A 15263-nucleotide genomic window follows, 5' to 3' on the forward strand; every position below is an offset into this window, starting at 1 on the left:
TTATTACTGGTGGTCGCCAGGTCGCTGTACTGTTGGTTGCAGTGAGCATTCCTAATGCAAATATGTTACTGGTAGGCTGAACAACAGGCCATAGCTTTTACAAATCTGATAACAAATGGGATTTATTGCCATTAAAAAATTTCATAAGTTTCAGTGCATAATCTATGTCATTAACAATATGAATGATAATCAATGCATGAATCACACTGACTCAGGCTGCTGACAATTTGTGACATTGCAATGACAATGCTTTCCATGTATAATTTTTATTATATCTCTTTATGTAGGGCAAATCATATGTAGACAACAGAAGAATTCACCACTGCTTTGAGGTCAACTTAATCAAGTCCTGACAGAATACAAACACTGTGTTAATAGGTAAATTATTAATGCAACTGTCTCGGTTTCTAAAAGTAGTTCCAGAGATATAGTGCATGAAGGTGACATGGGAATGTCAGGTGACTTGAGAATACATAATTTTGAGTGACTTTGTATGTCTATTCAGAATTACAGAACTTTGACCAAACAGTGTTGAACTGCCTCATCATTACATTACTGCAAATAAATGATCTAATGATTAGTTCGTATTTCGTCTATCTATTTGACATACTGCACCATCTTGTGGCCAGTGGTAATAATGCAGTGCTTTCTACACTAACAAGTGATAAAACATAAAGAACAAATAAATAATAGATGTACAACATTTGTTAATAAATACAGAAAACAGCCACTATATCTCCCTGTCCAGCCATCTATGTGAAGTGCATGTAAAACATTTGTGAATGTCTAGTACCACATCCACCCCAAGAAAGCAGATTTAGAGGATCACAGACTGATGTCTCTGCTCGCTTTGATGTTGTCAAAGATCTCTCTGCAAGAACACTGTGAAAACAATGTACAAAGAGGCCTCTGCTATGTAGCAGACAACAAACTTTTTCATTAGGTTAAATTGTTCTGCTATTTGTAAAGAGTAATTTTGATCATAAGCATTGTTTATGCTTAAGGGCATTGTGAGCATATAAATGTTGGCCACTTTTAATTTGTCCTGGATCAGATATGCCAAGGACAGATTATTGACCAGGCCAAAGGGGCCAGTGTCCTGGGGCTTTATTATACAATATTAAATTATTAACATAATTATTGTTTATCATCAGATCAGTCAGAATGCATAAGTGAGATTGCCATAGAGTAACTCGGAGAGCTGAATTTAAACTTAAATCACTGGTCTTAAAAATGCACATTCCAAGTGCATCATTGTGGTTGACTTGAAAAGTAACTCAGTTTCTTGGAATTATAGTTTAAATAGATATGGTAAAGCTTCAGTTAATGGACCAAAATCACTGGAGTCATGGTGCATAAACAGTGACCAGATTTTGGGTAAAGGCTTTTGGTAAAATATGTGTGAATGTTGTGCATACATGATAAAAGAGAAAGACGCAATGAAGCCACTACTCTCTGTGCCAAATTGGACACTTTTGACATGGTATTATCATACTTTACCTTTTCTAGATCAACCCAAAGCTTACAGAGAACGTCTCAGGTTACGACTGTAACCCTAGTTCCCTGAGAAGGGAACGAGACGATGCATCGATGACGCTTTGGGAACGCCTTTGCGTGATTACCTCTGAAGCACGTATGTTAACTAGTCAATGGAATGAATGAACGCCACGGGCGGGTGACGTCATGACCAGGAAAGGATATAAGCACATCCAGTGCGTTACTCGCGTTAGCTTTTAGAGCCGAAGCAAAGTCGATCGCAGGGATGCAGGAAGTATGGCAGGGCGACACATCGTCTCGTTCCCTTCTCAGGGAACTAGGGTTACAGTCGTAACCTGAGATGTTCCCTTATGAGCGTCGATGACGCTTTGGGAATGATAATACCCAATCCGCCATAATTACAAAATGCCAGATGATAAAAAACTGTCGGCAAATTAAGTAAAAAGCGCCTGGGATCCTGGGGCAGCTTCCAGGTCCAGGCTAGAAAACCTCACAAAAGTCAGCGGCGAGGACCAACCTGCTGCATCACAAACCTCCTGGAGGGAAACTCCTGATAAGAGGGCTTTAGAGGCCGCCATACTTCGAGTAGAGTGAGCTCTGACCACCAAAGGGCACGGCTGGCCAGAGGACTCATATGCAAGAGAAATAGCCTCAACTATCCACTTACCGATTGTCTGTTTAGAAGCAGGATGACCTTTCTTAGGTGAACCAAAACAGACAAACAACTGATCAGATCTTCTCCACGGGGCAGCCCTGTGGACATAAGTGTCCAGTGCTCGCACTGGACACAAGAGATTCAGTTTTTCCTGGTCCGAGGATGTAAACGTAGGAGGACAGAATGCCTGCAGTACAATAGGCCTTGGAATATTGGTTGGCACCTTAGGGACGTAACCCTGCTTAGGGTATAAGAACGCCTTAACCATACCCGGTGCAAATTCCAAACAGGTGGGAGACACCGAAAGAGCCTGAAGGTCTCCGACTCTTTTTAGGGACGAAATGGCTAACAGAAAAATAGTCTTGAACGTCAGAAATTTTTCTGAAACTAACTCTAGGGGCTCGAAGGGAGCCCCAGACAAGCCTTCCAAAACTATCGCCAAATCCCATGCCGGCACCCTAGTTCGAACCGCAGGCCTCAGCCTCAAGGTGCCACGAAGGAAACGAGTAATCAGGGGGTCTTGACCCAAAGATGTACTACCCACAGGGGTGTGGAAAGCCTTAATGGCCGCCACGTAAACCTTTAAGGTAGAAGGACATGAACCTGATGTAAAACGATACTGGAGAAACTCAAGTACTGTGTTGACTGAACAGTTAACTGGATCTCGCTGATGCTGGTGACACCAAGACGTGAAAACTTTCCACTTAAGTGTATATAATTTCCTCGTGGCTGGAGCTCTGGAGCTAAGAATGGTCTCAACGACCTCAGTCGAGAGACCACTCTCTAAAAGTTGGGCCCCCTCAGAGGCCAAACCCATAGGTTCCAAATCTCCGGTCGGGGGAGAAATATTGTGCCCCCTGCCTGAGACAGAAGGTCTCTCCTGACAGGTACCTCAAAAGGAGGGCCGTCGAGGAGATGAATTATGTCCGCAAACCAAATTCGACTCGGCCAGCGTGGAGCTACTAATAATAGACTTACTCCGTCCCGGCGGACTCTCTCCAGAACTCCTGGGAGCAGAGCAACAGGGGGAAATGCGTACAGACGTAGCCTCGGCCACGTCTGTACCATAGCGTCCAACCCCAAGGGGGCTGGTTGCGTGAGGGAGAACCAAAGTGGACAGTGCGTCGTAAGCTGAGACACAAACAGATCCACTTCTGCTTGGCCGTAAAATTCCCAAATGAGCTCCACCGCCTTGGGGTGGAGTCTCCATTCCCCTGGCCTCAGCACCTGCCTCGACAGGGTGTCTGCTCCTATATTCTGGTACCCTGGGATATACACTGCCCTCAGGGAGAGTATTTTCCCCAGGGACCACAAGAGGATCTGGTGTGCCAGTTTGCAGAGTGGACGCGAGCGCAGACCCCCCTGTCGATTTAAATAAGAGACCACCGATGTGTTGTCTGTATGGACAAGCACATGATGGCCCCTCAGATCTGGGAGGAAATGTCTCAACGCATTGAAGACGGCCATCATCTCCAGGCAATTTATGTGCCAAGAGAGATGATGGTTCCTCCACAGACCCTGAGCTGAGCGGCCTTCCATTACCGCTCCCCAGCCGGTGAGAGAAGCGTCTGTCGAGATAGCAACTCGATGGCAAAGAGCTCCCAACACCGGACCCTGGGACAGGAACCAATGTTTCCTCCATATAATCAAGGCGCGGATGCACCGCCGCGTGATCTTGATCATACGAAGTGGGTTCCCCCTCGGGGAGAACCCTCTGGTCCTGAGCCACCACTGCAAAGGTCTCATGTACAGCAGGCCAAAGGGGATCACATTGGATGCTGCTGCCATGAGGCCTAACAGTCTCTCGAACTGTTTCACAGTGCGTGACTGGCCTAGCTTCAACTCTTTTGTGGCTGTGATGATAGCAGCTACACGAACGGGTGATAATGTGGCCCGCATCGTGACTGAATCCCATACCACACCAAGGAAAGCGGTTCTCTGTAATGGAGAAAGCACACTCTTCTTGGCATTGAGTCTCAACCCCAATTTCTTCATATGAGCGAGAACGACATCTCGATGCCGACCCGCTGACTGCTCTGATTCCGCCAGAATCAGCCAGTCGTCGATGTAGTTCAGAATGTGTATGCCCTGCAGCCTGAGCGGGGCCAGAGCTGCATCTACGCACTTCGTGAACGTGCGGGGTGACAGAGCTAGACCGAATGGAAGCACCCGATATTGGTATTCTTTGCCCCCGAAAGAAAACCTCAGGAACTTCTTGTGTTGAGGGAGGATGGAGACATGGAAGTAAGCGTCCTTCAAATCTATCGTGACAAACCAGTCCTCGGATCTGATTTGAGTCACTATCTGTTTGAGTGTGAGCATCTTGAATTTCAATTTCATGACTGCACGATACAGCAAACGGAGATCTAAAATTTGACGCAACCCCCCATCCTTTTTTGGAACAATGAAGTATCGGCTGTAAGACCCCGATTCTCTGTCGGGGGAGTACACCTGTTCTATAGCTCCCTTTGCTAAGAGAGACTCTACTTCTTGCTCCATTACCAGAGCCTGCTCGGGATGTACTACCGTGAGTAACACCCGTTGTAACGAGGCGGAGGAGAACCGAATTGGATTCTGTAACCTTTCTCTATTATCTGCAGGACCCAAGGAGATATATTCGTTAGATTCTTCCACTCTGTCAGAAAATCTACTAAGGGTACCAGTCTCTTGAGACTGGCCTCTGGTGTTAAAGGAACAGCCACTTCGGCGACCTGAAGCATATTGGCAGGAAACTGACTGTTTTTGAACCCCCCCTCAGAGGGCTCACGTCCGACGCAACGTCGAGTCGACATTGCGCCGAACTTTCGCTGGATACCACTGCGCCCCGAAGCACCAAGGGTGGCGGGGTTGGCAGACTGGTCCCATGAGGACCCCGAAGTGGAGCGGGCACCGTATTCTGAGGTGTACACCGCTCCACCCCGGTTGGGGCTGTCCTCGATGGTCTGACGTGCATAGCGTCAGGACCTTTTCTGAGCCGAAGCCTTCTTAGCCATAAGTACGGTCCTCAGATCCGGCTTAGACTTAGCCGACTTCGGCTGAAAGCGTTGGCTCGGTCCCCAAGATTTATTCGGGGGAGCACGAGACGCAACACTTATTTTCTGTTGCACACGGTGCGAGGAACTTGGCTGGGGATGCTCACGCCCAGCGTCCCCAGGGGGATGGACTCGGCGAGGAAGGAATTTTTTAAAAGCCTCAGATTGTTTTTTATTTTCTTGAAATCTTTCAACAACCGTATTCATCGAGTCACCGAAAAGACCAGAGGGAGACATAGGGGCATCTAAGAGAAAAGCCCACTCTTTATCTTTCATCTCTGCAAGATTTAACCAAAGATGTCTCTCAGTAGCTACGAGGGCTGCCATAGACCGCCCAATAGCACGGGCGGTCTCCTTCGTGGCACTGAGAGAAAGATCTGTAGCCCGACGAAGTTCTCGAATTTCGTCGGGACTAACTCCCTCACTCCTATCGATATCCCCCAGCAGATCTGCCTGATAGGCTTGGAGCACTGCCATCGTGTGCAGACAGGCTCCAGCTTGACCTTCTACCGTATAAGCCTTACCCACTAAATTGGATGTGGTTTTTAGTGGTTTATTCGGCAACACGGGATCCCTCAGGGACGATGCTGACCCAGGAGACAGATAGCTCGTGAGTGTCTGTTCCACTGGGGGCATCGACCCATAACCAAAATCTTTCAGCCCCTTTATATTTGAATACATGTGAATATGGGGACTAAAAAGACGTGATGAATATGGTTTATTCCATGATCTACATAGCTCACTATGTAGATCAGGAAAAAATGGAAGGGTCCGTGATTGAGATGAAACATTAGATGTGAGAAAACGCTCGTCTAATTTGCTTTTAGGATGAGTATCTCTTTTTTCTGCTGGCCAGTCAATATTTAATTTATCAACAGCACGAGTTATCACCTCAATAAGCTCCTCATATGCTGGGGAGAGGGATGGCGAATCCTCTCCCCTTATTGTGTTAGTGTTTGTGTCACTCTCATAAATGCTCAGTAACTCTACCTCCTCAGAGCTACAGCACCGAAGCATCGGGCTCTCTTCCCGCGCGGAAGAAGCCGCAGCGCGGGCTTCCGACACCGGCAAGAGAGCAATGGATCCCTCGGGTAAAGGAGGAGATAGGGCAGAGCCCGTCTCCAACCCCGTCGAGAGATCCATTTGCGAACCCCAAGTGAGCTTTCTCCGCGCTGCCTCGGCAGCCGCGGGTCCAGAACCCTGAGGTTCGCGAGCCTGTCCATCATCCTCAAATGCGGACAGACGGGAGCGGAGCACGTGGAGCGGCAGACGCTCACAATGCTGACAGTCAGACCCCTCGAAGGCTGACATCGCATGCTCCACTCCCAAACAAACTACACAAAGCTCATGTGTATCTCCACCCGTGATATAACGAGGGCAAGGAGAAGCACAGGCTTTAAATAGTTGTTTCGCCATAATATCCAATATAAAGAGAGACAGACAACTATAAATAAGACAGACAGTTTTGACACAGAGCGCTTTGCTGAGGCACAAAAGCTAACGCGAGTAACGCACCGGATGTGCTTATATCCTTTCCTGGTCATGACGTCACCCGCCCGTGGCGTTCATTCATTCCATTGACTAGTTGACATACGTGCTTCAGAGGTAATCACGCAAAGGCGTTCCCAAAGCGTCATCGACGCATCGCGAGTTCCCTCGTAAGGGAACTAATGTTAGCATTTCAGCAGCTATGCAACTCATCAATGCAGGAGTTTGTTGCAGTAAAAGACCAATTTGAGACCTTTTAAAGAGAAGTCTGCTTAAAACCTGCCCAAAAGAAACTAAATATAGCCCAAAATTTTAATTGGTCAAGTGAAAAACTGTGGGATTCCCACCCAGGACCTTAATAAACATGTTTAGTATCCTTATAAATAAGTATTTTTGACTGTTCACAATGGCACACTATCATACTACTCCATACTTCTTTGGAGTATGTATACTGTGCACAGCATGTGCATTTTCTGCATGCATGGAGTTCCCTGATGACCAATTACATTCGCTAAAATTTGCAACTAGAGCACACTGCATGATGAAAGATGCAAATACTCTCATCATTTACACACCCTCATGCCATCCCAGATGTGTATGACTTTCTTCTGCTGGACACAAATTATGATTTTTTTTAATAATATATCAGCTCTCTAGGTCCATACAATGCAAGTAAATGGTGGCCAGAACTTTGAATCTCCAAAAATCACATAAAGGCAGTGGAAAAGTACTTACAGTAGAAGAATCATGATGCAACAACATTTGTATTAACATGTAAGCGCATTATAGCTAATGTTTATTGTTAAAAATTTATTGATAGTTGTGTAATGGGCAGTGCTGCTTAGTATATCTGCTCGGGCACTAGTTTTATAGGAAACACTAGTATGGAAACTTTCCTGTGCCTATAGAGATGCTCTAATTAACCACATTTACAGAGTTTATTTCCCCTGGCATAATCTTGCAAATGGTCAAAGCATTTAACACACAGTTGTTATGCAACACACCAAACAAACATGTTTTTTGTTCCAATAAAGGATAAATGAACAGTAGGGTTGTACTAGCACATTAATTCCTTGGTGTCCAATTAAACTGATAGTGAATGGAGACACAGACGAGTTTTACTGGATTATGTACTGTATGCATCATTATTCTAAAATGGTCAAACTTTAATGTTTGGATGTAGTATGTTTACTCATACAAAAAAAAAAAAAACATATTTTTGAAGGAACATAAATTCACAATTACTAAAATTCCACATTTACTGAAAGTCACTATCGTCTCTAATTGGTGGTATGGTATCAGCAGGCTTTAGTCACTATAGAAACCATTGAAAATACACAAACGTTTCCATGATTCCACTGGCTCCACACAGAAAGGTTTTCAGTGCGCAAGATGCCCGCGTGCCCTCTCCATGCAAGATAGTTATTTAGCATCTTGTGCACTTTACATCATATCTTACGAGATGAACATCCAGTTGGATGTTGGTTTATTATCCACAAGATCTTATTTTTCCCCCGCTTGCACACTGGTTGTTGGCTTATTGTTTTCCAAATGCATATTCATTTAAACACGTTTGAATATGCATCTGTGTTGCTTCGACCATGAGGATAATTTTCACATCAACACATTGGACATATAGCAGCAGGATATCCATCGCGTCCCTCACAAGTTTTTTTCTATTGATGACTTTCACCTCGCGTGGTCATGAATGCGGAGAAGCCAAACTTTCTGTCGCAGCCTGAAGTGAAAAATATCTATTTCTTTCGGAATGGGGACCCGTATTACAAGCCCAGACGTTTGGTGATCAACGCGAAGAGAGTGTCCACCTTTGACACGCTGTTGCGGGAGGTGACGGGCGGCGTTCAGGCTCAGTTTGGCGCGGTGAGAAACATCTACACCCCGAAAGGAGGACACAGAGTGGACTCAATGGAGCACCTGAGGAGCGGAGAACAGTATGTGGCTGCTGGGCGAGAGAAGTTCAAGAAAATAGAGTAAGACACACTTGAAGTTGTAGATTTGAATAGAACATTCAGTTAGACATATTATAACATCTAACTGAACAATGTGTGTACTGTGTATAATGCAATATTTGTGAATTGTTGCATCCATCCACCATCCATTTGTGCATTAAGTTGCTTTATAGCAACAACTGTAACAAGAACTTCACAAAATCTCCATCTAATATCTGAGCATTCATTGCTACTAGCTAAATATGTACTTTGTTTTAGTTATTTACAGATAGGAACCAGGAAGAAAAGAACACTTCAACCCAATGGACTGGTAAGGACAAACACGTTTATACTTCATTTGTACAGGTGAAATCTATGCAGCTGTTTAGCTTGACTGAATATTGTTTATATGATGTTTAAAGACCCTGTGCAAATAAAATTTGGAGTTGTGTGGCTTTTAGATCTTATTTGTTAGCTTTAAGGTAATCTGTATTCTAGTGTTGTCCTAAAATAATAATTAAAAAACTTTTAGCAGAATACATACATTTAATTATTTACATTCATTCTTTTCTGGGGAAACAAACCTTCATATAGAGCGCAACAGCGCCCGCCCTCTTTTTCAGCAGTCTGGGTTCTGGAAATATTTTCCCCATAAATTTTTTGCATAGGGATTTAATAAAATCTTCCATAAACCAGTTGTAAGCCATTAACCTAACCAACCAAGGTGGATCACATAATCACAAACTTTGTTTAGAGGCAAAAAAGTATTTGAAAATCGGACAAAAAGACAAAAGTTCAAGGCTGTATTCTTACCGTCTTTCATGAGGGCATGGACTACAATTCCATGATGCCTTATGAATTATCTGACTGAATAAATATGATGGGAATATATAAAAATATCTATTTTACATTCATTGCATAATATTTTGATATGTACAAATAAATATTTTAAATAGTTTAAGGGAGAACGACTCCGAAACATCATTCACAGTGTGTAATTGGAGTGGGGCGTCGCTCCTGGGCATGTTTCCTGGGCTTTGTTGGCCCCAGCTCGCTGATTGGTGTAGCTTTCCCTGATGTAATATGGGTAATTTGGTTGTTTACCAGGAATTCTGCTATCAAACTTGATTTTTTATAAATAAAGTTTAAATAACACAGACTAATGGCTTCAACAGAAGCATATACCATCGATTAACAACCTCGGAGCTCATGATAGGTCTGTCTTTAATGGTTTCAAATTATTGAAAATCGGTCATCTATGTAAAAAATTTATTGGATTTTTACATCTGGAACACAGACCCTTGTGCTCTATTGAGGACTACACAGATATTTGTCCAATCAAATGCTCTCTAGAATGAGGATGCCCCTCCCCCTAATACCACTTGCCTCTGACTAGCAAAAGCAAACAACATATCATGGTCCATGGGTAATCATGGGCTGTTTGCCAATGCTAAGATCGCAAAGAACGAACTCTGGATTACAGGAGGACATAAAGCACATCTATGCAAGTTTGAGATGTGCTATGCAGATTCAACAACCTCTAATCTATTTTATTTTTTTATGCGGTCAATGATGATTCTCTGATGGGTGAGCCCTGTGCAATGTTCCGCCCAAACTTTGAATAGGAAATATGTCATCAAAGGATAGAACTGTGCTCATCAAGCCATTTCATGGAGTGTTTCACACCTATAAGAAACCCTCGTTGTCCATTTTATTGAAAGCAAAAATAAAGATTTTTTTATGCTGATATTCAGTGTAGCTGTTCCTGACCTTGCCAGGTTGGTTGCTAATGGAGTCATGTACATGTACAGAATGTACAGTTAAATGTCCCAGAGGACCAGGTACCATAGCACTGAAGGCTGAGCAGACTGTTGGCTGGCAGTTGACCCCAGTGCATTGGCAAACAAAGTGAACATTTTAAGAGCGCGTTTTATGCCTTTTTTGTTTTTTTGCAAGAAGCGTGTGTTTCAAATGTATCCCTTCACACATACAGTACAGTGACCCCAAACATTTTATTGATGCTTAAATACAAGCATCCAAATGATGTTCCTCAAAGCATGTCATAGCAAATGTCATGTGCACACAAACCACATTAGACCTGTTCTAACTAAGGCTATGTTCACACAGGCAGAATAATTATTTATTTTGGCATATCAGACTCAAATCCATTTAGGTTTTTGTAGTCTGAACATGACTAAAAATGCATAAAATCCAATTATTATAACCCTGATTCAAACCACTTTCATAGGTGGTTTGGAATCTGATTAAAATCAGATTTTTTTTAATGCATCTTAGTCCGAACAGTCAGATTTCATGTTTTTTTTTTTGTCATTTAGCCATTTACCCATGTGCACGATAGGTTGATATGTTATGTTTTGCAATGAGAAGACCAGTGCGGATTTCTTTAAGACTGCAAGGGAAGCTCAGCTTCCCCTATAATGTCAAAAAAATAATGGTCAAATATGTACTATTGTGTAAACAATTTATTGACTAAAAATGCGTTAGAACACGTTCATCTCGAAGACGAGTTCGTTCAGAATCAGCTACATTACATATAGCAGGTCGGCTGACTCGATTTACTTCTCATACATTTCACTGTTGAAGCCGAGCGTCCATTGACTTCAATGTGGCTGCTCTGAAAAGTTTTTTTCAGTGCTCCGAAAATAGACGGCCATTGGATAAATGCTGGGATTATGTCCCGCCCACGGACGCGCAGCGTCTCTGGGGGTGAATGAGGAGTGGGCTGGCCTGGACTCCGGGCTTCCGCATGATGATTGGAGGATCTGTCGAAAGACTGCATCTCCTTTTGATTGACAGCGAATCTGTACTATAAGAAGTCACTGAAGCTATTTCGCGCCCAGTCCCATCGTGGATTTTTCAAGTGTAGTCGAAAGACAAACTGCTGCAACCTATTTCTTTATATTTGTTTGGCGAAATTGCTAGTCAATTTGCATAATACATTTCACACAATTATACACCACATTCCTTGTTTCAGTTTTACCAAGTTTAATATATTTTGTTTTAGAGCGTTCGTTCGTTCGTTCGTTCATTCATTCATTCATACAGTAGGCTAGGCTAGCGTCGTACGGGTGAAACTGCGCACGATGGCAGACGGTGCTAATATTGTCGACCTGATTTTGGCGAAGCCATTTGAAAGTCTTCCTTACAAGGAAAAAATTATAATTAAATAGCAGGGCAGATCAACACCTAAGATTGATTTAGTGCAAAAAATAGGGTAAATAAGTTTATAATGTAGGCCGAAAATGAGCTTCCCCTCTTTGAAAGACCAGCAGCCGCCACTGGAGAAGACATATACTGTGTTTCAAACGGCATACATTTTGCTATCACATGGCAGTTTGAAGGGAAAACAAGAACCATCCTACAGAAATTCTGGATGGTTACCTGCATAATTTCCAATAAAAATGACTTAAAAAGTTTAATTACACCTTTCAGCCCTCGGAAACTCTAACAGTGGAAAGTAAAGTCTATTAGGGGAACAGGGAACAGGGATGATCACTTCTGAATGGACCATATGTCATGTATATGTGATAGGTCAGCCAAAACATTGCAAATCTCTTTTAAAAAATACATTCATTGGCTTTACTCACTCAAAGAGGTGAACACACATCAGCACAATGTGTTAAGGTATTGAATGTCACACGCAACTACGGAACGCTTGAGCATTTTATGCGATTCAGTATAGGAAGGGAGTCCTCTTTAAGAGTCTCGCTGTTCGACCCTGATGCTTCAATTCGGGACACAAAGCCTTCAATATGGGATGTTTTGTTGCCCGCTAAAATACAGAACAATAGGCGTCCCATGTGGGACATCGTTATTTCGGCCAAAATATGGGACGTCCCGTCTAAAACATGATAGTGTAAACCCTAGCAACACCAAAAATTGCATATATCACCTCTCCCATTTTTAAGCCGTTGTTCTGTAAAGAATGTGTTAATATTTGGATACTGCCCTCATGAAGAATGGCAATTCACTGCTAAACTCTCAGACAGTGAATATACACAAGGTTGAATTGTTATTATGATAACTAATGTGGACACGCTAGAAAAAGCGACTGTAGTCTGAACAAGGAAAAAAAATCTGATCTGTATAACTTACTATTGAACATTCAATCTAAAGAATTAGGTTTTAGAAAAAATGTAATTACATTTTTCCTGTGGCCTAAATTCTAACCTTTTTAAACCATTTTTTTTTTACATTTTAAACTTGTGTCAAGATGATTTATTTTTGTTGTATGAAGTCAGTTCCCCTCAAGTTCACACAGGTGTCAGAGTAACCACAGGTATAGTATGTTCCACTAATGTTTGACAACAAGAAAGTGTCAAAATAATTTGTCCAAAAAGTGTCCAAATAGTTTGAAAAGTGAGCTTGAGACCTCTTTCTTCAAAAAATAAAATAAACAAATGCATAAACTCTAATGCAATGCATTTGAACATTTTTGAGGATTGATTAAGTGTCCACATACATTTTTGGGCCACTGTATGCTAATGTGTGTCAGTTGAGCATAATGCACTTGCTTTATTGTTCAAGAAAAAACACCTAAATGATGTGCAGTGTTTAGTCTCACAGTCTCCATTGTCGTCTGGGAAGAATCACATTGTTGTCAGCTCATTTGGCAATTAATTATTAACCTGTGAATTATTATCCACCTCCTTGGATGGATATTTAAGTCTATGGCTCAGTCCCAATGCCGAAAGCCCTTCAGAGAGAATTTGAATGACTGTATAGTCACTGGTTACAACAGAGAAGAATGAGAAGAAAGAGAGAAAGAAAATAAGTACAGGGACTTTACGACAGTCTTAAAATTTTATGAACTCTCCAAGGCAAACCAAGAGCGTATCGTCACACTCAGGACCTTTTTTTTATCAAAGCACTTCATTGAGTGTGAACTAAAGGGCTGTTGTCATGGTTATTAGTGAAATAATGTCATAATCATCATTAGGTAAGCTTTATCAGGCTATTTATGATGAGTGCCACACTTTGTTCGTACTGGCTCCTGATTGTCTCAATTAGAGAGGCCCTTCAGAGAGAGATGTTCTGCACAGCTTCTCTGCGGCCTGGCACTGACCCAAATACACACGGTCCCTCTGCTCTTTACACAAGTGCCCTACAGGGTTACCAGGGGATACGTCATGGCCCAGAGAGACACTGAAACAGTAGATGAGAGCAATTGTCTGTCTGTTTGGGTTGGACAGAGCAAGGCCCTCACATTAACTCTTTGGTTAATTTAACTTGTCTGACACCAAAAAGCAAACTGAGCAAGTAGTCATGAGGAGTAGTCATGCTTTCTTGTGTCTGGAATCTACTGTAATATACAATTTAATTCAATTTTAGTTGATCAAGTATAAATGTATTTAAAACAAAAACTGATTCAGACTGGTAGTACTGCTGTCTTCATCACCGGGTCTGCCAATAATTTTTTATCTCAAAGAAATAGTGGTGAAAAAATGGAAATATGAATGAAATAAAAACACAATATTAACCTAATGTTCATTGTTCCCCTTCTGTCACTCACTCGATGTTGTGTCGATGAAGTGACACTAGGGGTCACTCCTGGGAGCTGTTGTAACGTCCGTTCCCAGATGGAGGGAACAAGACGCACTTCCTTTCCAAATTCTAAGGCTTCATCCACATTCATTCGAATACATTTTTCTAAAAGTAAAAAAAAAAAAACATTTTCAAAAAGTTGCTCAGCCACACTCATATGAAAACACTTACTGCACACTTGCGAAAAATTTCCGTTCCATGTATGCAAATATCCTGTTTGGTTGTAAAGAGTAGTGTCTCTAGTTCCATTTGATATGCCGCTTCATCTTTAGTTCATACCTACATACCTACTTCAAGTCCACATATATGGAAAATGAAAACTTATTCCCTCAAAAGTTTAAAAAACATGTTAGTTATTTTCATTAACATTAGTAAATGCATTCCTATATATTTACTGTGCATTTTCAGAGGCTTTATATGGAGTTAGGATGAAAATAAGGTGCATTTGGAACTGTTCGGAGACCAGTGCAGAAAGACAGCACACTGGAGCTTAAGTAATTCACTAAATAGGGAGAAAGGGAGCATCCTATAGCTATCAATGTAACTAAGTGCATTCACTCCTAAAATCCAACCAAAATATCAGTTTCAGGCTGCGGATGATATCTGGAACACTCGACATGTTTGGCAGACATGGGACAATGGTAATCAGTACATAGATTCAGATTCATTTTATTTTAATATGGTTGCCAATGATTTGATGATGCTGGCCATTGCTTTTTATCAGAATTATTTATTCAGCTTTATAGAAAATCAGCTGTAATTTCTATAATGTCTCAAAAACATGAATAACCATTAATCCTGGACACAGAATCTATCTGATGAACTTTCTTTAGCTTGATATTATTTAAAATTTCCAAACTTAGTCCCGCTATCCACATATATTGATTTTATAAAACTATTTTTTATAGATTTTATTTTTTTGCTTGTTTATTAGCTGCTACTAGTTACAAATCAAAAAGGGGAATGGAAAATGCACAATGCATTCACGCTGAGGTCTCAGGAGGTTAAAGTTTTACAAAGTAATTTTTATCTTGAACAATGCTATTTAAGTGGATATCAAGCACACAACAACGCTGC

The 15263-nt window shown here is 42.0% G+C and overlaps 1 protein-coding gene across 1 annotated transcript in view; it reads left to right on the forward strand.

Moving 5' to 3' along the window:
* The first annotated feature begins 8376 nt into the window (after positions 1 to 8376).
* Positions 8377 to 15263, forward strand: part of LOC127657616 (doublecortin domain-containing protein 2-like) — a 53697-nt gene continuing 46810 nt past the window's right edge. Inside the window, exons 1-2 of the mRNA XM_052146492.1 lie at positions 8377 to 8663; positions 8901 to 8940. Coding sequence (XP_052002452.1) covers positions 8377 to 8663; positions 8901 to 8940 — 327 coding nt within the window. The remainder of the gene's footprint in view (positions 8664 to 8900; positions 8941 to 15263) is intronic.

The sequence above is a fragment of the Xyrauchen texanus genome, chromosome 17, assembly GCF_025860055.1.
Source record: "Xyrauchen texanus isolate HMW12.3.18 chromosome 17, RBS_HiC_50CHRs, whole genome shotgun sequence".
NCBI lineage: Eukaryota > Metazoa > Chordata > Actinopteri > Cypriniformes > Catostomidae > Xyrauchen > Xyrauchen texanus.